General features: G+C 50.2%; 1 protein-coding gene across 1 annotated transcript; it reads left to right on the plus strand.

Moving 5' to 3' along the window:
* The first annotated feature begins 1985 nt into the window (after nt 1-1985).
* ADIG (adipogenin) lies at nt 1986-10414 on the plus strand. Its single transcript, XM_043885039.1, has 3 exons — nt 1986-2164; nt 7662-7794; nt 10028-10414. The coding sequence occupies exons 1-2, from the start codon at nt 2038-2040 to the stop codon at nt 7778-7780; spliced, it is 246 nt and encodes an 81-aa protein (XP_043740974.1). The 5' UTR covers nt 1986-2037; the 3' UTR covers nt 7781-7794; nt 10028-10414.
* Nucleotides 10415-24337: the final 13923 nt, after the last annotated feature.

Here is a 24337-nt window from a genome sequence, read left to right on the forward strand (position 1 = left end):
GGCTGTGCCGGGTCTTAGTTGTGACACAGGATCTCTACTTGAGTCATGTGGGATCTAGTTCCCTGACCAGAGATGGAATCCGGGCACCTTGCATTGGGAGCACAAAGTCTTAGCCACTAGACCACCAGGGAAGTACCTGTTTTGCTGAAATGTTAGTTTTGTTTTAGGTTCAATTTTTACTTTTGTCCTAGACTTGTTAAACCACTCATTACACACAAACAATTTCAACTTTTTATAGCTTGTTTGACTTAATTTCAATATATAGTCATTAAAAGAAACAATAGAGAAAATAACAGCATATATATCACCAAATTGGGCTGACCTACATCCAGACTTGAACAGCGCTGGGAAGTCCCTGGTTAACAGCAATCTGGAGTCCCAGTTGGGAAAGGGTCCCAGGTGGTGTGGCCACCCCATGGGAAAGACTTCAAATTGCAGTTTTAGGGGCTCCTGCTTGTAAACCCAGGCTGCAAACTGATCACTATCAGTTGATAGGCAAAAATGCAGCTCTGGTTTTACTTTAGTTTTTAACAATGCTTTTCATTTCACCGTGTGAGTCAGGATTTTGTTAGACCCTGGGGGATTGGCCAGACCTCCAGGGGCTCAAGAATTCCAAGGCCCATTCCCTTTCTTATCTAACGTGCTGCCTGACTTGCTGTGCTTGCAAGCAGGCCTGGAATCCAGGCAATGTCCAGGTAAATCAGGGGCCTGCTCTCCTGCTTCTGAAGCCTGAATAAGACTTCCTCTATTTTAATTTCCCTAACACCTGCCCCATTTTTACAGTGGTGTACCCCCCCTGCCCTTCTCCTTTGGTCAGTGTCTTCTAAGGAGGTCTGTCCACTCCATGTCTCCCCTAAGTCTACCACCCGCTTCCTGTAGCTGGTTCCCCAGCCTGGAACTGAGTCTGCCTGACTTTCCAACCTGTGCTTCACTTGATGCCATGGTCTCAAAATCAAGTCAGCATCAGACTGGTTGCCCATTGATGTGTGGAGTCCAAGCATCACCCCCAGAGGTTCTTACTCTGCCAAGCAGGGTGAACCGTGCCATTCGGCCTGTTTCCTAGGTCCCCTCCCCCCACCCCCATCTGCTGGCACTGGCTGAGGCAGGTGGGCCAAGCACTCTCTCCTGGCCAGAGCCTCCCTCCAGCTTAGGTGCTCTCGGGCCCTGGGTAGTCTGGAGCCTCCTTCCTGCCATGGGGCCTGACTCATGGAGCTTTCCTGACTACTTTACAAATGAAAGAATGAGAGATAAAAGAACAAGGTTAGTCTTGGAGGGTTTTCTCTGGTGGCTCAGATGTTAAAGCGTCTGCCTGGAATGCGGGAGACCCAGGTTCGACCCCTGGGTTGGGAAGATCCCCTGAAGAAGGAAATGGCAACCCACTCCTGTACTCTTGCCTGGAAAATTCCATGGTCTGAGGAGCCTGGTAGGCTATAGTCCATGCGATCACAAAGGACACGACTGAGCAACTTTACTTTCACTTTACTTTCAAAGTCTTAGAAGCTCTTCACCAAAAACCCTAATAAGGAGAGATACAGAAGTTTCCAGATTAAATAATAGTCATTTACTGGCTGGCTCCAAGAGGAGTCTGTGACCTCAGATAAGTGAACACCCTCCTGGGGGCAATTTGTATCCATTTTTTCTAACTTTTAGCACCTTGGCGTGCTAAGGATTATTTCCATCCTGCAAGAGGATTGGGGAGTAAGGAAATTCCAAGTGGAGAAATGTACTTGGAATTGGTTGTCGTATATATAAAATTCATGATTTCTGAACAAGCAAGAAGATTGTGATCCCACAGCATCTTACAGGGATTTAAACCCAGGCTGGCCTGCCTGGGAGCCTGGGCTTTTGTTCTCAAACTGTCCCACAACCCTAGCTTCTGCCCACTTGTCCAGAACAGCTTTCTCTTGGCCTGAAGGACAAAGTGGCTTCCTTGTTACGTCACTGGCTCAGTCACAATTGGGCTGAGAGCAGAGCGTGGCCCGGCCCGCCAGGTCCCCAGGGCAGCCCAGGCCGGCCCGGCCTAGCCGCACACGCACCATGAAGTATCCTCTGGTGCCACTGGTGAACGAGCTGACGTTTTCTTTCCTGGTGTTCTGGCTCTGTCTGCCCGTGGCCTTGCTGCTATTCTTGCTGATCATCTGGCTACGCTTCTTACTCAGCCAAGGTGAGCTGCCCAGGCCGGGCCCTAATCCTGGAGCTGGGCAGGGCATGGAACAGGGTGGGGTTGCTGAAACAACTGTCAAGAAAAGGGTTTCCTTCAGGTGTTCTAGCTGCTGGCTCTGCATTAACAGACAGTCACCTGCAAGAGAAAGGACTGACTTGCTAGTTTAGAGTTTCTGAACCTGGAGTCCCAGAGTGAATCTTGAGTTTGGGAAACAACACGTATGTGTGCATGTCTGTGCACAGGGCCACTGCTAGTACAGACAGTCTTTGGTCTGTATGAAATTATTTTGAGTGTGATTGCACATTTGGTTAAGGTATTCTAGATAGAAGATAAAACAATTTACTATTGCACTACAATAAAAATACATTTACGGTAAAATAAACCTGGAGCAGAAATGTACTTGGACTTGGTTGTCATATATACAAAATTCATGATTTCTGAATAAGCAGTAATCATGTACCACTGGTAATAAGAGCTATTAATATCAAAATATATATGTAAAATATATTTTATATTTTTGTATTTATAAATATATAAACAATAACAGAACTATACTTTTTGTATGAAAGATGGTATCAAATGTAAAATGTGTCAGCATGATAGTGAACACTTTCTGTTTTTGTGACCAACCAGTAATTTAGGAGGAACTGAATCTTAATAATAAATAAGCAAATACAAAAAGAAAACAAGGTGTCCGTTCAGGGCCACCGCTAGCAGATAAGTCTTTGGTATAAGCTGGAAAGAGGTGGCCCCTCTGGGCTGATGAAGCAGTAAGTGCTGTCCCTCCTGTGGACGCAGCCAGGGCCAAGGCCCCAGGAGTAGAGCCTGGGCTGGCTTTCAGCCCCTCTCTGCCCTCAGCCTGGTGCTTTTTCAATCAACAACGAGCTGGATGGGTACAGCGGCCTTGGGCATTTAGCAGGTACCCGGTGACCACTCTCTGGAGTAGGAAATGGCACCCCACTCCAGTATTCTTGCTTGGAAAATCCCACCCACCGAAGAGCCTGGCGAGCGACACACAGTCCATGTGTTCGCAGTAGGACGTGACTGAGCGCGCATGCGCACACAGACACCCCTCACACGGTTTCCGACTCAGATCGTGCCGCAGGGAGGATGTGGGTTTCTGTGGGACCCAGAAGCCGGCTGACATGTGTCCTGAACTCAGCTAACCACCCAGAGGAGCAGGAGGCAGGGCGAAGCTGGCCTGAGGGAGGCTGGGGGCGGTGGGCCAGCGGGGACGGGGCGTCAGGAATGACACTCTGCTCCCCAAGGCTCCCGGCCACTCCCCTCACCCAGGGACCTCTTCCTGGGGACCGCTTGACCCCCACCTCCTGCTCCGCCGCCCCATCACCTTTGACCAGCTGGGCAGGGAGGGCGCTGGGTGTGCTGCCAGCTCTGCTCAGATGGCGTTCAGACCGGCAGAGCAGTTCACCGCCTACTTGTCCCATGATCTCCAGTGTGGGGGCGGGGAATTGTGCAGTTGGGAGTTCCCGGCGAGGGCTTCCAGAAAAGTGTCTAAAGTGTGTTCTCTTTCGACTCCCAGGGTGGACCGCAGGCTGAGGGCTGTTGTCATGGTGTCAGGTAGAAGGCAGAGCCCTTGTCGGGGTAGTGGCAGTAGAAGCACGCCTCTCTGGCGCCTAGGGGAGGTGGGCCCAGGTTTCGGCCTCGCCCCTCCCCCTCCCCGCCCCCCACCACCTGCTTTTTTTGGCCGAGAGACACAGCCTGTGGGATCTTAGTTCCCCGACCAGGGATCTAACCCACACCGCCTGCATTGGAAGTGCAGAGTGTTAACCAGTGGGCCACCAGGGAAGTCTTCTGCCTTGCCCTTAGTTGTAACATAGCTTTTTGTGAAAACTGTACTGGGGCCTGATGCTAAACACTTGATGTGTATTATTTCATTTAATCCCCAGGATAACCCTGTGAAATAATCCCTATCGTACAATTGAGGAAAGTGAAGTTTGGAGAGAAGCAACTTGCCCAAAGCTTACACACCTATAAAACACTTGAGAGTGCCCTCTGCTTCCCGTGTGGGCTCCGCCACCTACCAGCTGTGTGACTTGGGACAAGTCCTTTCTGAGCCTTAGTCTTCTCCCCTACAAAATGGGGAGGATAATGGCCCCTTCCCTTTAGGCCTGTGGAAAGATGCATGTCAAGGGCAGGGTACACGGACACACATGGCACCTAGCAGGTGCTTGAGGGCTGAGAAGTAATCCAGGCAGTGTCGAGGTTAGAGGACGTGTAGGCATGGCTTTGGGTGACTCTTCTGGAAGGTGGGACACCGTCCCTGAGGTCCAAGTCAATAACTTCCTCCAGCAGTTCGTTCTCCTTGGAGGCTCAGCTCTAAGCCATCCACAACCTGCCCTGTTTGACCCCTTCTCTGACCAGTGTTCACCCACCGACATCTCACGTGGCAGTTTGAAAGACATCCTTTTGTTAATTTTGCAATGAAGAGAAACTGTCCTAAAAGTGAGGGGAGTAAGCCTCCCCAGGGCCCCTGTCTTCTTGGAATTCTCAGTATTACTGGGTCTGTTCTGTCCTTGTGCTGAGAATTGGCTGAAACCCAGGGTCTGAGTCTGCCAGGGCTTGCTGGGCTGGGACTCCGGGCACCCTGTCCAGGGGTTTCTATTCTGCCCTAGATTTCTTGATTGGGATCAGTCTGGTCTGGAATCCAGTATGAACAGCAGGCAAGAGGAGTTCTGGCTCCCCCCTCCCCATCCCTGTTTGGCCCGGCTCAGCGGGGCAGTTTCAGAGCCCAGAAGGCAGAGGGATGAGCACCCATGCATCCCATAAGGATGGAGGCACTTTTCCAAGTGCAGTTGGGAGCAAGTGGGTAGGAGGAGGGAGCTGCCTGGTGAGATGAGAGCAGAGGCAAGAAAAAGAAAAGATCGTGGCAGCTGAGCCCTGAAGGGCGGGAAGGGGAGTGATGCCAATCCCTAGCCTGACACGGGGAAGCAGGAGGTAGCCTCTGAACTCTGCCTTCGAACAAGGGCCCCAGACGGAACTGCACAGGACTGTGGAACCTGCCTTGGAGTCCCAAGCTACCACAACCTGGTGGAAGCCTGGTGGTTTCACCTTTCCAAGCTTCCTTCCTTGCAAAAGATGAATAACACTGGTAATTGCCTTCATGAAGTTGTTAAGAGGATCAAATGAGAAAGAGCGTGTAAAACACTTAGCACAGAGGAAAGAGGGACATGGAAACTCACATTACCATGTGTAGAATAGACAGCCAATGGGAATTCGCTGTGTGGCTCAGGAAACTCAAACAGGGGCTCTGCGTCAACCCAGAGGGGTGGGTGGGGAGGCAGATGGGAGGGAGGTTCAAAAGGGAGGGGATACATGTGTACCTATGGCTGCTTCATGTTGGTGTTTGACAGGAAACAACAAAATTCTGTAAAGCAATTATCCTTCATTAAAAAAAAAAAAAGCTCAGAGGATGTGTTCAAAAAATAGTCACTGTCTCTTGGGAGGAAAAGTCACTTCATCACACTGATTTTATTTTTTTAAATGATCTCAGTTCTTCTTTAAAAAGATTGATTTGTTGATTTTTGGCTGTATGAGGTCTTTGCTGCTGCATGCGGGCTTCCTCTAACTGCAGCGAGCGGGGTTACTCTCTTAGCTGCGGTGAGCAGGCCTCTCATTGCGGTGGCTTCTCTTGTGGCGCACAGGCTCTGTTGTCACGTGGCATGTGGCATCTTCCCGAAGCAGAGACTGAACCCGTGTGCCCCACATGGACAGGCAGACTCTCAACCGCTAGGCCACCAGGGAAGTCCCTCACACTGATTTTAAATTACAGTAACTGCTAACGTTGTTGAAAGACTGTTTAACATATCTCACTTGTCACTTAACCCTCTCTATACCAGAAGCTATTATGATGCCCATTTTACAAAGGAGGAAATCAAGGCTTGGCCTTTTCTTGGCCTGCATTTGAGGGGCTACTTTCAGCCTCCTTTACTTCTCTGTAACCGGTGAAACACCTTGAGTATACCAAGAAAAAATAATAATCTCTCCCATTTGCCTTCTTTTCTCAACGTGCCTTTCAGAGATAAGCCATGTCAGCAAGCTCATGTGCCCATTTAATAATACATGTAGGTTTTTTAAAAAATGGGAGCTGTGTTCTTTGGGTTTTTTAAAAAGGGATTTTTTTCTTTAATTATATATTTTATAGAAGTATAATTGACTTACAATGTTTCAGGTACACAGTAAGGTAATTCAATTATACATATACACAAACAATGCATACGTGTATATGTATAGCTGAATATGTATATGTATATTATTTTTCAGATTATTTTCTATTATAGGTTATTACAAGATACTGACTGTAGTTCCCTGTGCTATACAGTAAGCCTTTTTACCTGTTGCACACCTATTTCTTAAATTAGAAATCTAGCATTCTATTCATACTAAATCAAACAAGTGGAATCAAAATGTCGTAATTTTTTTAGTTAGGCAAAAATTCATAAATTTTCTAAAATTCAAGGGATTCTATCATATACTTCTCTGCAACGCCATCGATTGGGCTGGCCAAAAAGTTCACTGGGAAGGAGGTTACTGAAAAACTCGAACAAACTTTTTGGCCAACCCAATAATACACCACAGACATCCCGCAGGCAGAAGGATACAGATCTAACGTGTAACAGCCACAGGATGGAGGGGTCCTGCAGTGTGAGTGAGCCACACTTCGTCGCCCAGACCTCTCGTGATGGACACACACTTGGTTTCTGGAGCATTTTAGTGTGTGTGTGCTTCACCAAAGAACAGTGCTGTGAGAAAAACCACTGGACACATATACTCAGATCTTTGTTAATGAATGGACAGGTGGACCAATGGATGAACAGGTGGGCAGGCGGGCTTGTGTCTCCTCAGTGTCCCCTCCTGGACCATGTTCAATGCAGGTAGGTCATTTCCTCAACTCTAGGAAACAACTCCACTAAGAAAAAAAAATTTATTTATTTATGGCTGCAGTGGGTCTTTGTTGCTGCTTAGGCATTCTCTAGTTGGGGCAAGTGGGGGCTACACTTCATTGCAGTGCATGGGCTTCTCCTTACTGTGAGCTCTAGGGCTTGTCAGCTTCAGTAGTTACAGCATGCGGGTTCAGTAGTTGCAGCTCCAAGGCTCTAGAACTCGGGCTCAATAGTGATGGTGCATGGGCTTAGTTGACCCACGGCATGCGGGATCTTCCCAGATCATGGATCAAACCTGTGTTTGCCGCATTGGAAGGCGGATTCTTTTCCCACTATACCACCAGGGACGTTCTAGGGTCCTCCCTCTTCTAGAAGGTTGCTATTTCGTGGGCCAGCCTTCTTTTTTGGTCTCTGGCCACCATTCAAGGCCCTGAAATCGTCCTGGGAGGACTGTCTCTTGCGTCATGATTCTGCCTTGGCCCCCTGACCTCAGATAAGGCTGCAAGGATGACTATATCTGGCAGGGGGCTCCTTTAGCATCAGGAGTAGGAGATAAGAAGTGACCATCCAAGTGGCCTTGTCTTGTCCCTCCACAGATTCAGAGGAAAATGACTCAGATGTATGCCTCGATTGGGAGCCTTGGAGCAAAGACCCTGCCGAGTTTTGCCAGGAGGAGATGCTCCACAGCCAAGAGGAGGAGAGGCCCTGCTGCTGAGCCTATTCTGCCGGGTGAGGCCCCTCTGAGGGTTGGAGAGTTGGAACCAGAAGCCTCAGCGCTGCCCAAAGCCTAGGACAGCTGCCATCCTAGAAGTCTGCTCCCTCCACTGTGCTGGAAAGCTTGAGGTCTCTGCTATCAGAGAACCTTCTGCCTTGTTGTGTGGGAGACCTGGTTTTGCAGGTTAGAGGACCAGTCACCCCTGCCATAAAGGGAAGGTCCCCCTGCCTTTCATCTCTGTGACCTCACCTCCCACCACTCTCCTTAGAATCTTTGTACTGGCTCTTCCCTCTGCCTGGAAAATTCTCCTCCAGACATCCCTCACCTCGAAGGTCCTGCTCAAATGTCACTTTTTCAGTAGGGCCCCCCAGCCAATCTCCTTAATACTAATTTCTCTCCCCCTCACTTACTCTGCTATAAAATTTCTTTTGCCATGGCACTTAACATCCCTGACATGCTCGATAACTGACATCTCTCTTCCTAAGCATCCACAGCAATGCCTGACACAATGGGGGCTCCATAGATATTTGTAAGAGGAAGGCAAATGACATCATAACAGTAGTGATAGTAATAATGGGACTTCCCTGGTGGTCCAGTGGTTAAGACTTTGCTTTCCAGTGCAGCGGGTTTGGGTTCAGTCTCTAGTCAGGGAACTAAGATCCCACATGCCTCAGGTCCAAAAAAGCACATTAAATAGAAGCAACATTGTAACAAATTTTAAAATGGCCCACATCCAAAAAAAACAAAAAACAAGAAAATACAGTAATAGTAATAATAATGGGTGATAGTCACTGGGTTTTTAAGAGGTGCTAGGACCCTTGCTAAGCACTCGCAAGCTCATTTACAGAGTCCCAGATGAGGGAATGTGGAATGGCAGTGCAGTTAAATAATTTGCCCGAGTATCAGAGTTCTACACACTCCAAATACCTCTTGCTTTAATCCACCCTCTGAGCTGTTATCTGTCCACTCGAGGCCTTTTCATGGCTAGAATAGGATTCTTCCTTCCCTTTGCTTCCTCACAAAGCAAAACACAGCACCCAGTCGTTTCCCAGCTGGTCCCCATATCCACAAAGAGCGCTGCCATTGGTTGACCCAGCTGCCTGAGCTGCAAGCCCAGGAGTCAGGCTTTATGCCTGTCTTTTCCTCCTACCCACGTCCAGTCCATCAGCAACATCCTAAACGCCATCTCTCACACGTCCACTTCTCTCTGTCCCCAGGGCCACCATGGCCGCCCCCAGGTCAGCCCGTATATCTCACTGCTTGTCATCAAATGTTGTCCAATGCGGCAAACACAGGTCATGGAGGAAAGAGGCGGTGGCAAGAAGCAGGGACCTTCACTCAACCTCAGAGACACTGATTCTTAACCTTGTCAGGTCACGACCTTGACAGCTGAGGGCCCCTTTCCCAGAAAGCCACACACCTGGCTACGCACTCCAAGTTTTGTGTTCAGGGCCAGCTTCACAGTGGTCACCTGCGTAGTCCCACAAGTTTGCCTGTTCAGGGGAGCCTCGCGCTTTGTTTAACCTTCTGCTGTCCTCATCTTGAAATTTTTAATTTATTTTGGCCACGCCATGTGGTTTGTGGGATCTTAGTTCCCCAACCAGGGATTGAACCCAAGCCCTTGGCAGTGCAATCATGAAATCCTAACCACTGGACCTCCAGGGGAGTCCTCTGAAATTCATTTTTTTTTAATTCTTAATTTTTGAACAAGGGGCCCCGCATGTTCCTTTTTTTAATGGGTGCCACAAATCACATGGCCTGACCTGTTTGTGTCCAATTATTATTATTGGAGTATAATTGCTTTACACTGTTGCGTTAGCTTCTGTGGTACAACCGAGTGAATCAGTTCTATGTATACATATATCCCCTCCCCCTTGAGCCTTCGCACCCCATCCCACCCCTCTGGGTCATCACAGAACACCAAGCTGAGCTCCCTGTGTTAGGCAGCTTCCCACTAGCTATCTTATTTTACACATGCTAGTGTATATAGTGCACACATTAATGGGGTCAGAGAAGGAGACCTTTGGTCTCTGCCCTAGAATCCTGTCCCATTCTTTTTTTTTTTTTTCCTTTTAATGTTTAATTGGAGGATAATTGCCTCATAATGCTGTGTTGGTTTCTGCCCTACAACAACGTGAATCAACCCTAAATATACGTATGTCCCCTCCCCCTTGAACCTCCCGCCCACCCCCGTCCCATTCTCCCTGCCCACCCCTCGCTTACTCTTTCATCTCCCTGTCACCCTAGACCCAGCGTTTCACTACTTCCCAGCCTGGTTCTCCTGGCGTCAGTGGGGCCGTGGCCGTGGCCGACGGCGATGGGAGACTCTCCAGGGAGGGGAGAGGACTTTGGCGAGTGAGGTGCTCCCCTGTGACCCCAGTTTGGCTCCTCCACTGATGGACACACAAACGCCTCCAGAGACCCGGCTCTCCTCTGTTACAGATGACCTCCTCGGCCCCCCAGGGAGGAGCCGGAGCGTCTTATACTGTGAAGACAGCATAAGCGGGCCCTCGGGGAGAAGCTGGCCAACAGCTCAGAGGTCTGCCGGGGCAGGGCTGGGCCGGAGAGCGTGGATCCGTATTAAAGAAACAAAGGGGATTCCTGGGCTCAGGGGACCCTGACAAACCTGCTGGGCCTGATCAAGTCCACTCATTTGACAAGCTGTGGGGCCGGGGGCAGCCTTGGCACCGGGTGTAGTCCTGGCACTAACTTGTGCCATCCTGACCTTTGGGGATCTGTTCCCATCTGTCCACAGGGCTGGCAGATCATGCTCTGAACTTCTGTTCTCTCATTTCAAGCACAAAGTCACTCTTTTTTTTTTTTTTTTTGGCCACGCCACATGACCTGTGATCTTAGTCCTCCAACCAGGAATTGAATCTGGGCCCTCGGCAGTGAAAGTCCTAGCCATTGGGCCACCCAGAAATTCCCTCAGTCTCACTCCTTGATTAGTCTTCAGGTTGATTTTAATAACAAATATTCATTTAATAACTATTACAAAAAGAAGAGCTCCCGGTTAGTGAATGCTTACTGTGTACCGGGTGCTTTTCCAGGCATTTTCTTATACACATGATGGTTTTGAACCCTCAGAAGCATGCAGTGAGGTAGGGCCTTTGGTTTTCCCTGGGTGACAGATGGGGAAACTGAGGCACAGAGTTGTCAAGCACCTTGCTCGGAGTCACACCGGTGGGCCTGGGATAGAATCTCAGCCCTGACTCTAGTGCCAGCCCTGCTCCACTGTGCCAGTTCTTCTCCAGGGTTGGGGGGTTGGCTGTTGGAAGAGAACATGGAGGAGACACAGCGCTCTGACCTTTCCAGAAGCCCCGTCTCTGCACCCCCACTGGCTACGCAGAGGCAGCAGGGTTGATGGGCTGGAGAATAGGACAGACCCAGGGGGTCACCTGGGTCGTCATCTTTGTCCCCTTTCTCTCAACCGATGTCCCACCAACCCCCACAAGGAGAGAGAATAAGTCTGAATCATTAGAGCCAGAATTTTTTTTTTAGTTCATTAAATGGGCAACTTGGTTTTTTGTTACCTTTTTATTTTATATTGGAGAACGTGCTTCTGCAGGCAGGCTTGACCGTGTTCCAAGGAAGGATCAGAGCAAAGTTCAACCCCCTGGGGAACTTCCAGAACCTCTCTGGAAAGCCCTGCAGAGAAGCCCGTCAAAGGAGCAGCCACCGCTCAGCTGTTGCAAGTTGTCGTCCCTCAGGGACAAGACCCCAGGATAATCCTCTCTCGGTTTTTTTTTCAGTGAGGAATTAGAGCTAGAGGATTTTAAAATGTGAGACCTCCCCATGTTCAAAAGATGGCAAGCTACACTGAACATGCTAACATCCCTTTGTTCAAATGATGGCAAGCTATATTAAATGTGCTCTAACATCCGCTAGGGGGAGCCACTCTGCTACTTCTAATGGAGCTTGGAGGATCCTGATCTGGTTGGGAGCATTTGTCTTCTTTGGGGTCATGGGCAGCACTGTAATTTCCCCTAGTCACCTGAAAAATGCAGCCGGCCACTCCCTCCGAGAAGTGCTATGTGAGAATTTTGATGCAGTCCATCTGTTCCCTCCCGACTCTTGAAAGTTTCTGTACAGTTCTCTGAGCCTTCGTGGCATAATGATGCTTCCAGCAGAGTGCCCCAACTTTGGCTGCACAGTGGAACAAAGTGGGCAGCTTCCAATTATGCTGATGCCCACGTCCCATTTCCAGTGGTTTTGGTGCCACTGGTCTGCAGTTTTGCCTGGGCATCGGGACTTTGAAGGATTTCCTGCGTGATTCCAGTGCACAGTCAGGGTTTAGAACCACCGGTCTTTGGGTCTGGTCTCCACATCTAGAATGCAGTTCCTTGGCCCAGCAGGTCTCCTATTTCTCTGGCTCTCACCCACCTTGACCAGATGAAGGGATCACCCACAGCTGTGCTTTTCTCTGTCTCCTGGCCCAGCTTCAGCTCGGATTCAGGAAGCTTATATTGATTCTATTTCAACATGTTTTCATCTGTGTTGTCTATAACACAAAAAAGCCATACTTGAAAAATTCACAACCCAGAGATCAACTCTACCAGACTTACTATGTGGAAGAAATGTGGTTAACATCACTGGACAATTCAAAGAATGAGCACCCGGCATGAAATGAACCCGTCTGGTCTTAAGGGTACCTTGAAGCCATGTAGGAAGATTGTGATGAGGCTGTGGTCCAGGCCAGAGAGGAGGGGTGCTTCAACCAGGATGGTGGGAATTGGGGGAAGTGGGTGAATGCAAGAGATGTATGAAGGATTGAATTATCTAGAGGTTTAGGGAGCTCAGCCTGGCACCCCGTGATGACCTAGAGGGGTAGGATGAGGGGTGGGTGGGAGGCTCAAGAAGGAGGGGATATATATATATAGTTATGACTGATTCATATTGTTGTACGGCAGAAACCAGCACATTTTAAACCAAATATCTTCCAGTTAAAAATAAAAAAAATTTAAAAATGAAACAAAATTATCTAGTGTCTAGTCGGATGTGAGGGCTTCCCTGGTGGCTCAGCAGTAAAGAACACACCTGCCAATGCAGGAGATGCAGGTTCGATCTCTAGGTCGGGAAGATCCCCAGGAGAAGGAAATGGCAACCCACCCCCGTATTCTTGCCTGGGAAATCCCATGGACAGAGGAGCCTGGTGGGCTCCTGTCCATGGGGTGGCAAAGGGTCAGACATGATTTATCAACTAAGCAACAACAAATCGGATGTGAGGAGTAACAAGAAATCATTTTCAGGAATGGCCTTCGGCGCACTTGAAGCGACCATCTGGTAAGACCAGAATTCAGAAAGGGGAGCAGAGTTTATGGAGGGGAAAGAATGGGCTCAGATCACTTCCTTCACTGTGGCTTCCACAAACCATAGCGCACAGCACTTGAGACCACTGCATCTGGGGCTTGCAACCTGGATTTGAATCCTGGGTCTGCAGCTTGCCGGCTGGATATGTGTAGGTGGGCCATCTACTCCTGGGTCTGTCTTCCCATCTGTACACTGGGGACAGTAGCTATCACTCTTGAATATTTAAATGATGCCTGCACGTGTCTGGTGCTGGGCATGTAGTAGTAATAATTCGATAAACATTGACAACCTGAGATTGCTATTCACACTGTTCACTGAGGATCTGTGAACTTTTCTGCATATACTGCACATCAATAAAACACTGAAAACAAAACAAACACAAAATCACCTGTTAGTGATGCTCGGAACAAATTCTGTGGATGTGCTGAGTGCTCTTGTTCTCTGGTGGAATGAGGGATTTGTTGCCGCACCGCATCCCATGACTTTGGGACAGCAACGCCATTGGAACTGTTAGGGTTTAATTTGACTTCTTTTCTGCACCCTTGTCTGACGTCCTCAGAAAGTACACCCAAAGAAATGACTGCTCCTCCCTCACCGCTTAGCTGTCAAAACGGGGTCACAGGTAATGAATTTTGTTTTGGGTTAGTCACCGCAGTTTTCAAATTGTCACGAAAACAGCTAGAGGCCCATTATGGGCCTTTGTGATTCCAACCAAATCACAAAGCAACTAAAGAAATTGTGCTGTGTACTAGCAGGGGTTTCCAAACAGACGCGGGAGGTGCCCAGATGGGCAGTTTTGTCCAAAAGTACAAATCAAGCTGAACGGGCCCATTTTATAATGAACCGGGAATCGGTCTCCTTGAAGCTTCTGCTCGGTGAAATCAGCCAGGTGGTTGCCCTGGGCAGAGTTGGTGTCCTGCCTCTTTCTTCGGGCACTGGTGGACCTGAGGTTGCTTTGTCTCACCATCTTTGAAGATGGTTCAGGATGGGAGGGTGGAGCTCAGCGTTCGGGCAGGATCCTGCGGGTAAGGTGCTGGCGAGACCGGCCACGTGCAGACTGAGTTCGCAGGCGCTTGTTCACACATTATAAGGAGTTTCAGGGTGACGGCAGTGAGCGCTAAGCCCGGCGGGACTGCCGAGGCACAGGCTGCCGTGGGCTACACGTCACACACCCGTGGTGCTGGCCCTGGGCACTGGGCCACACCTCCAGAATGTGGGGGGACATACACGGGAAGAAAACTTATGACCAACCTAGACAGCATATTAAAAAGCAGAGACATGACTTTACCAACAAAGGTCTGTCTAGTCAAGGCTATGGTTTTTCCAGTGGTCATGTATGGATGTGAGAGTTGGACCATAAAGAAAGCTGAGCGCCGAAGAATTGATGCTTTTGAACTGTGGTGTTGGAGAAGACTCTTGAGAGTCCCTTGGACTGCAAGGAGATCCAACCAGTCCATCCTGAAGGAGATCAGTCCTGGGTGTTCATTGGAAGAACTGATGCTGAAGCTGAAACTCCAATATTTTGGCTACCTCATGCGAAGAGTTGACTCATTGGAAAAGATCCTGATGCTGGGAAAGATTGAAGGTGGGAGGAGAAGGGGACGACAGAGGACGGGATGATTGGATGGCATCACCAACTCAATGGGCGTGAGTTTGAGTAAACTCTGGGAGTTGATGATGGACAGGGAGGCCTTGCGTGCTGCAGTCCATGGGTTCGCAAAGAGTCAGACACGACTGAGTGACTGAACTAAACTGAACTTGAACATGGGTGTGACTCAGTTCTGGGGCTTTTTAGTCTCCTCCACCTAAGTGGCCTTCATTCTCCAGGGCCCTGGGAATCCTCCAGGCTTCACCAAGGGGCTGTTCTGTGAAGTGAGAGAACCCGCACACCTCTAAACATGTCCATCCATTTTCCTTTCCAGCCTGAGGACAGTAGGAAGGGACCCTGAGGCAAAAACTTGGGCCCTAGAGTGGACTTTTGCTTCAGCCTGGAAAAATCACTTGCTGGGGCAATGAGCCTTAGCTAGGAAATAACTTCCTGGGGCAATGGGTCTGAGCTCTAAGCCCATTTATTCAATCCCGGGGCTTGCATTTGAGTCTGGGAAATCACTTGTTCGGCCAAAACGCCTGCGTCCTCAGCCTCCAAACTTGCTTTCCTAAGTCAGGATCTCAGCCCTGGCTTCCTAGGCCATTGCTACTGAGCGGACTGGGTCTAACTGCGCAGAGGTTCTGTTCAGAAACAGATGTTCTGTTTCCCCGCAGCAGCAGAGTCTGAAAGGCTGCAAGCTCAGGCTTGCAGTCGGTGGGGAGGGGGGCGGTGCTGGGGAGGAACCTTCAGCATGGACTCCACTGACTCCAAACAAGCTGTGCTGCTCCTGCAGAGAGGCAGGTGGTCCGGGGAGGCACCTATGCCTGAGGCAAGGGCTCCTGGCTGGTGAGGATGCTGCCCAGAGGGCTGGTGGCCAGGCCCCATCTTGAGGCACCAGTACATGGAGAAATGGAATATTTCCTGCCGTATCAGTCAACAAGGATGTCACAGCCACCAGCGATTGCAGCCATCACAGATGGTGAGCCGGTAAGCCCTGAGGGAACTCAGGAAGGAAAGAACACCTGCCATCTAGCAGCCATTGGACTGTAGCCACTCCCAATAGTGAGTCCTGAGGAAGTGCAAGATGTGAAAACACAGGATGCTGGCCCCAGAGAGCTGAGGTGCATATCAAAGGAATGATTTCAGTGAGCCCAGACTTGAAAAGAACTTCCCATACATAGAAAAGAGCTAACTTGAGTTACCTGGTTTTCTTTAAGTTGCAATAATCTTTTGATGTTCAGACCACCTGCCTCTGTCTGGGGAGATTGCTGCCCAGGAAGCCCGAGGGTGGGTGTGGGCTCTGCTCTTAGTTCATGGGCCCCTTTAAAGGCTAAATGGCCCACCTCCTCTCATCAAACTAGTGCTTCAGCCCTTCGTTCAACAAATACATATTGCCAAGCTGTATTTGGGGGACTGGGACAGGAACGAGGCCCCAGTGACCCCGCAGGCTCTGCCTGTCACCCCGGCGGCCTTGCTAAGACTTTCTGGCCAGGTTGCCTTTCTTGATGGCCCAGATATGAAAACTGAAGAACAGCAGTGGCCGACAGCCCCAGCTCTGCGACGGGGGACTCAAGACCTGACCGTGAAAGAAGCACGCAGACAAGAACAAGGCGACGGACGGCCCCGAGTGGGTGAGTGCCCCCTACTCACCCACCCCCTCACCAGGTGGAAGAAGAAAGGGGCAAGGGGCAGTGGGAGGGCACCTGGTGGCCATGTGTCTGATCCTCCGCATCTGCAAGGACTCAGGACCAGGCTGCCAGGAACGGCGCTGCCGACTGCCACAAGGGGGCGCCCCGGGCCCATCGCAGCGAGCGAGGAGGCGGGGTCTCAGAAACTAGGGAGGTGACCCGGCTGAGCAAGGCGGAAACGCTGCGGTGCACCGGGGTCTTCTGGAAGCTATCGCGCCTGCCCCGTTTGTAGGCAGCTCTTGTGTGCTTTGCCAAGGGTTGGGAAAGTGGGTGTGGAGTGACTGTGGCGAGAAGCGGGCAGTAGAAAGGAAGGGACTCCTGAAAAGTGTTCCAGGAGAAGTCTAGAACCAAGAAGTTGGCAGTGTCACCTTGTGCATATGTTTATATGAACCTGTCTGCGTGGGTCTGCAGGTGCCCTGCACGCACTTCTGTTGTGCATGAGTGTGAACGCATGTGCACACATGTTTCTGTGCCTGTGTTTGTGTGTGCACCCTTTGGGGGACATTGTGAATGTGGACATGGCATGATCCGTGCACACAGCTGGTGTGGATGGCTATGTATGTGTGCATCTTGTATTTTGAGCGTGAGTCTTTGTGAAAGTGCACGTGCATGAGCGTTTACACACACACACATTTGAATTACAGGCATGCAAGTGTGTGTTCATGTGTAGGAATCTTTCTTTCTCTGCAGACACCCAGAGTGGCAAAGATCTGGCAGCCTGGCCGATCAAAGGTCCCCTGGAGGTGGCCCGGTTCACCCGCACCAGAGTGGCCCACATCCTCAGACAGGTTCACAGAGCGTTTCAGTCCTGGATCACAGGGTCGAGAGAGCAGAGAGGACACAGACAGCCTCCCCTTGCCTCTTACAGGAGCCTCTCCCCTGTAGGGAAAGGGTGCAGGTAAGGGAGGGGTCAGCACCTTGGAGCTGAAGCCCATTGAGGGGAGTCGTGCAGGCTGTTGGCCATTCCGTTTCTGGGGAGATCTGAACTGGGTTCTCCAAGCTTCTTAGAGAACTTCTTGGCTCCAAATCATAATGATAATAGCCATCATTCATTCATTCACTTGACAGGTCTTTAATGAATGCCTACTCTAGACCAGGCACCATGTGGAATGCTAGAATCACAACGAAAATGACGGGAGCCCTGGACCTACAAGTTCACAGCCCTGTGGAAGACATAAGACATGAGTCAAATAGCCACAGAGTAAATATCAAGTTACAAACTGTACTGGGTTGTATAAGAAATATAAGGAACAATGGGAATGTAAAACAAGTATAGTATAGTATGGTATAGTCTGGAGAATGAGGTAAGGCTTCCAGACACTGAAAATTGCACGTGCAAAGGTCCTGAGGCAGCAGGCCACAGAACTGAGAGAGGATCCATGGGGATAATCTACAACTGTCACTCCCGGATGTAAGAAACAGCTTGAACACTCAGGAGTCTCCTGATAGAACTGGCACGAAGGACTGTTGGACTGTCGGTTCTTAGCAAGTATCTAGCCCAGTTCCTCTTGTACAGATGGTAAAACTAAGGCTCAGAGAGGGGAAGAGCCTTGCCTAGAGCTGCACAACAAATTGGGGACAGATTTGGGAATTGAACTCGGGATATCCGTAATTATCATATGATAATTATATGATCCTTTTGTACTGATTATCATTAACATAATACTCATTCAATATTCACAATCCATCTTGACTCAGAATTTGCCCCTCACTGCAGGCTCTTGTCCTCATCTATCACCCCTCATCCCAGCACTCCCCTAGCTTTCATTCTGATGTCCAGCAGGAAGGGGCCTCGTGGTGGGGGACCCATGGCTGGCCCTCCCCCAGGGCCATCCAGCTGCCTCTTCCCTGCCTCTGGGTGCTGGCCTCTGGCTCTCTCAGGAGGGTCCTTTAGTCTCATCTGCCACCTGGGACCAAATATCACTGAGACCACCACTTCCAGGCCTGGGCTCCATGCGCAGTGGTTGGTCTTACCGCCTCTAGAAGAACTAGCAGTTTGCTTCTCTCTGTCTTATAGCAACAGGTTCACAAAGTCGGTCAACATCCTCCTCTGTGAAGTCAGAGGGACTATCAGTAAGTGCCTGATGGGGAATGGGTCTGAGCCGAGGTCCCTGGGAGCTGTTTGACCTTGAGGGCTCACCGGGCCCCTCTGGGCAAGGCCAGAGTCCACCCTGGGGTGAACCTCCGCTTCAGGCCTCTGTCTCCTGTGAAACCAGGTGGAACCTTGCTGTTAGCGCAATGTTCAGTTTGTGCACGCATTAGGTTCCGTCCTGGGGTTTGGAGTTTTGACTGGAGCTGGCTTCAGGCATGGAGGGGGCAGAAATTTTTGTTTAGTGTGACAGCTCTTAGCACCTCCAATGAAACTGATGTTTCTGGGCCAGGCTAGCTGAAGCCAGCCTTCTCTGGAGCCAGTGGCTATGGGTTCCTTAAGGAATTCTATATGAGCACAGGCAAAGTCGTGAACAAGAATCCATGCAGGTCTAAGTCCACAAGTGGTGTTGGCATAGAGCAATCATGGGGTGGGAGCCCGCTGTGGGGAGTGCATGGGAGTGAGGGCCCAGCTTGCATGAGCCCAGGCAAAGTTTGCCCCAGTCACCAGAGCTAGCCCTCAGATAAAGGGATATAGACGCTCTTCTTTGCTCCTGCTATCATCTTGGTCCAAGCCTCTGTCATCTCGATCCTTTTGATGATGGTGATGGTGGTGGTGATGATCATGGTAGTGGTGGTGATATGATGGTACTAAGTCTCGGTGGCTTCAATGCTTTAAAGAAAAAAATGGCCATCCTGCGTGACATGTGGGATCTTAAGTTCCCCGACCAGGGATCAAACCCCCACTCTCTGCAGTGGAAGTATAGAGCCTTAACCACTGGAGCACCAGGGAAGTCCCTTCTATGCCTTTTAACTACTCTCTTTCCTTGCCCTCCTGTCTGTCCTCTGTACAGTGGCCATGGTGTCCCTGGTAAAACAAGGGACAAAAAGCCCTCTTACTGAAAGCCTTCCAGAGAGATGCCACGCCACTTCAAGTGTTAATAGTATCCCAACCCCTTACTGGCCCGTGAGGCCCATCTGTTGTGTCTGCTGCCACTTCACCCACCCTACTGGCCTCATGAGCTTCTTTTCCATTCCTCAGAAGTACCAGGTTCATTCCTGCTTTGGGACGTCTGCATGGACTGTTTTCTCCTCCCAGAACATTCTCCCTTCAGCTACTCTCACAGCCAGCCCCTTTCATCTCCAGGTCTCAGCTCACATGCCACTTCCTTCCAGAGGCTTTCTCTGACTACCTTATTTGAAGGTGCGTGTGTGCTAAGTCACTTCAGTCGTGTCTGACTCTTTGCGACCCCATAGACTGTAACCCACCAGGCTCCTCTGTCCATGGGATTCTCCAGGCAAGTGTACTGGAGTGGGTTGCCGTCCCTCCTACAGGGAATCTTCCCAACCCAAGGATCAATGCTTCCTCTCTTTCTCTTTCTCACCACCTTAATTAATTTTCTTCTTAGCTTTTGTCACTGCCTGAAATTATACTTAATTTTTTCTCATCTGAGACCCTGACTGGGATGCAGCCTCATGAAAGCAGAGACCACGTGGGACTTTGTCCACCTTTGTGGATATAATGGTGCAGAGTAGGTGCTCAGTAAAAATCCACTTGCTGAATGAACAGATACATGAGTCCTTTCCTGCTCCTCTGTCGGTGTCCTCTGGAAACTATTGTTTTTGTCACCTGAATTAACTCTGATCTCCCTGGTGTGATGTGTGAGAATGAAGAAATGCAGGACTTCCTTGGTGGCCCAGTGGCTAAGACTCCTTGCTCCCAATGCATGGGGCTAGAGATCGATCCCTGGTCAGGGAACTAGAACCTGCATGCTACAATGAAGAACTAGTGCAGCCTAATTAAATAAATATTAAAAAAAAGAGAGAGAGAGAGAATGAGGAAATGCACCTGAAGGACCTATAGCAAGTGCTCATTCAGGACTGTCATTATTATTATTAATTATCAACAAAAGCCAGGCGGCCTGTGATGGTAATGAATGATATTATCTCCCCCATGGTTCTTGGCACCTGCGCTGGTCCCATGGCATACCTCACTCTCTCATTAACAAGGCTGGGATGCCAGGGAGCTGTGTGGTTGGAGGGAGGATCCTCCTCCTTAACCTTGACAGGAGGAGGGGCACGTGCCTCGGTGGGTGCTGGGAGCCCAGGCTTGGCTGCACTGAATTTGCCCATTAGCCATCAGCGGAGGAGCCCAGTTTAATCACATGTCAGTTTCCTCATTCATCTTTGGCGCTATCCGAGGCCTCATCTTTCCCCACCCTGTGGCATCATGGTGATTGATGACCTCACACCAGCCCTGCTGCTGGGTTAGCACAGCTCACAGTGGGTACCCAGCCTCTCAGAGCTCTTTGCAGCCTGGGGCTCACTGGGACTGGAATCACGTTTCTTTTAAGGAGCCCTGTCATGGACTGAATTGCATCACCCACCCACTCCCACCCCCAATTCATATGATGAAGCCATAGCCCTCAAGATGACTGTATTTGGAGATCAGGTTCTAAGAAGGTAATTAAGGTTAACTGAGGTCATAAGTGTGAGGCCCTGATCCAATAAGACTGGTGTCCTTATAAGAAGAGACACCAGTGCTCTCTGTCTGTGGGCACAGAGAAAAAGCCGGGTGAGGACATAATGAGGAAGCAATGATTTGCAAGCCAGCAAGAGAGTTCTCACCAGAAATCAAATTTTCTAGCACCTTGACCTTGGATTTCTAGTCCCCAGGACTGCAAGAAAATAAACAGTCTGTTGTTTTAGCCCCCAGCCTGAGGTATTTTGTTGTGGCAGCATGAACAGACTAAAACAAGCCCTTGCAGCCTCCAGCTTCTGAGAGGTAGGAGGACGGGATTTGAAAAGATGACCTCCAATGGCAGCGCTTCCTAGGGCGAATGGTGAAAATGACCGCTGAGCAGAGGAGGAGGTGTCTCACCCGGCATTCAGGTGAGTGCCTCCCCGGAGTGGCAGCGCTGAGACAGGGCCACCCTGGGCCTGGCTGGTAGATAGGGCTCCAGTCCAACTCCATGGGACTGCAGGTAACTTGCCCAAGAGAGAGATTCTTGTGCTATCTCTACACCACCGAGAGTGGGGAAGATGAAACGAGGGAGTATGCAGTCACTTGGAAATGACATTAAATGCCCACTGTGATCCCAGCCCTGGGCTAGGCTGGGGCCAGGGTAATAAACAGGATGAGTCTCAGCCCTCAGGGCACTCACAGACTATCGAGAGAGACACACTAACTTAGAAACAAATGATCTCACATTGTGATCAAGTTCTGAGAAAATGAGGCAGACAAGAGAGATGGGAGGGGGCGGGGAGGGGGAGAGAGAGAGATTGGGGTGGGGTCGGGGTAGGAACATGAGTGGACCTTTGTTTACAGTGGCCAGAGAAGAATCTTAGCTTTGGGGCCCCTGGAAACAGATTCTGAGCCACGAGCTGATTCTGAGCCAAGAGCTGGAGAGTGAGTATTTGGGAGGTGGTCCCAGGAAGACCCAGTGAGAGCAGAGATCTGAGATGGGGAAGGGCCGGAGCCAGTGAAGGGTGTGTTTTTGAGCAGGTTACAGCCATGACCAGCTGGGGCTAAATGCTGCAGGGATTTCTGGGAAAATGTGTAAATGTGCCTCTAATGCAGGCCAACCAAGGAGCAAAGAGGATGAAGTATTATCCACCGATTCTTCTTTGTTGGGTTGAGTGTTTCTCCCAGGTGTGTTAACTACCTGGCTCATCCGTCCCATCCCGCGGACTCCGAGGTTGGGCATCTTCCTGTGTCAGAGAAAGACACTGGGCAGAGAGAGTCCTGGGTGCTGGCAATCGGAAGCCTTCATGGTGGGCTCCAAGGGGCGTGGGTGGGGTTGATGTGTGTGGAGTGTCTGCTACCAAACTCCTCTCTGAGGAGATCACGCTGGAACCGACATCAAAATGATGAGAAACCAGCCATCGGAAGAGTCAGGAGAAGAGGTCTGTAGGTAGAGGGAAGGAAAGGTCTCAGCCGTGGCCATTGTTGCTGGAGCATCACTTGCCAGGGCAGAGAGATGGATCAAGACTCCCTCTGAGAGATTACCCAACCCTCCCTCCTCACCCCCTTCATGCAGACTCCTCCTACCCTTTGTCCTCACCTGCAGCAGAGTCACTCCACGACTGTCCCCTTGCTCCTCCTCTGCTCCCCATGTTGGCCCCACATTTTCTGAGCTTACTCTGTCTTCTTTGGCCTCAGAGCCTTAGCTTGTGTTCCCTCTTCTGAGAATGCCCTTCCACCCCATTTCTGCCTGATGAAAACCTCCAACAGGCAATCAATAAAAATTTCTGTTGAGAACCAGACACTGGGGATGGAGCATTGAATTAACACAGACCTTCATCTCAGAGTTTGCAGTCTACTGAAGAAGAAAAGGAGTTAAAATGACACATCCCACAAATTGCTATTTGCAGATTACCATGGTATTGCTAATTACAATTGTGGGGAGTGAGGTGAAAGAGAGGGGAAATGGCCTAGCTCTGAAGTTTTCCAGGAGGCTGAACTTGAAAGATGAACAGTGAGAGGTGGAATACCACTCTGGGCGGGAGGAACAGTGTGTTAGGCTCTGAGTGGAGGAGATCCTGAAAGGCTGGTGTGGCTGGAGCTGAGAGAGGGCGAGGGGACAGTGGGCAGGCTGGGCAGAGACTGGAACTGGATCCAAAGGTGTTTGGGGAGACTGAAAGGGTTTACTAATTAATTTATTTTTGACAATTATTTATTTATTTTTATTTTTGACTGTCTTGGATCTTAGTTGCGGTATGCAGGATCTTTTGTTGTGGTGGTTGGGCATTGCAAGTTGCCCCCCTAGGCAGTATTAGTTCCCTAACCAGGGATTGAACTTGCATCCCCTGCCTTCGACTACCAGGTAAGTCCTGACTGGAAGGCTTTAAATCTACCAGATCAGTGGCCTGAGAATTCTGAGACCACTCCCAGGTTTGCTGTTAGCAAATCTACATTTGGCCCCAATGCCCTGGCATGGGACGGTCAGTTGGTCTGCTCTGGGGGACGGCTACTGCCCCAGGCCCTTTCAAAGGGTCTCATATGTTCTTCCAGACCTTCAATGAATTCCTTCCTATCTGGGAAGCCTTCTAACCTTGAAATCAGAAGAGATCTCACCTCCCATGTCCTCCCCTCCCCACACTTGGCTCTTGGCATCTTAGGGGCACTAGTGTGAAGGGGAAAGTTCTTCTGAGGGCAGGGCAGCCCAGGCTCAGCGGGAAGGGGGCTGGGGGGTGAGGGCCGGTACCTGGCTGTGGGCAGGTGAAAGTGTTAGTTGCTCAGTTGTGTCCGACTCTTTGCCACCCCATGGACTGTAGCCTGCCAGACTCCTCTTCAATGGGATTCTCCAGGCAAGAATACTAGAGTGGGTTGCCATTCCCTTCTCCAGGGAATCTTCCTGATCCAGGGATCGAACCCCAGTCTCCTGCATTGCAGGCGGATTCTTTACCTCCTGAGCCTGTAGACTCTCCCCCTATACCTCCCAGGGTCCACACCCCTGCTTGCCCCTCAGACCTGAATCTTGCAGGATATGTGTCATCGTGATCTATAAGGGACTTCATGACTTCATCCACAGACTTGGTAAGGGAGGGTCTCGTGTCCTGATTGTCAGGTCTGGGTGGGAAACAAGCTGACATCCGCTGCTGTGCTTTGCATGTCCCCGTCCCCAGAACCAAGGCTAGGGTGGTAGAAATGAGATTCCTGGCAAACCCATCCTGCTGCTCCCTGCCCCCTCCCGGGGCTGCTCAGAGGGTGGGAGATGCCTTCTATTGAGAACCCCCCTTCCCACCCCAGCCACTTTGCCTTCTGGGGGAGGGGAAGGGGAGCCACTTTCATTGTCCCTGAACACTGGCTGGCAGGGGGCCCAGGGAGGGGGCTCCCCAATAGTGAATCTGCAGCTGCCTGTCTTTAAGGTAAAATTACCG

Source organism: Cervus elaphus, chromosome 23, assembly GCF_910594005.1.
Source record: "Cervus elaphus chromosome 23, mCerEla1.1, whole genome shotgun sequence".
Lineage (NCBI taxonomy): Eukaryota > Metazoa > Chordata > Mammalia > Artiodactyla > Cervidae > Cervus > Cervus elaphus.

What these genes read in the sequence shown, in the direction of transcription:
- ADIG (XM_043885039.1), top strand. Translation starts at nt 2,038, where the DNA reads ATGAAGTATCCTCTGGTGCCACTGGTGAACGAGCTGACGTTTTCTTTC. An exon ending in ACGCTTCTTACTCAGCCAAG is followed by an intron (nt 2,165 to 7,661) that starts GTGAGCTGCCCA and finishes GTCCCTCCACAG; the next exon opens with ATTCAGAGGAAAATGACTCA.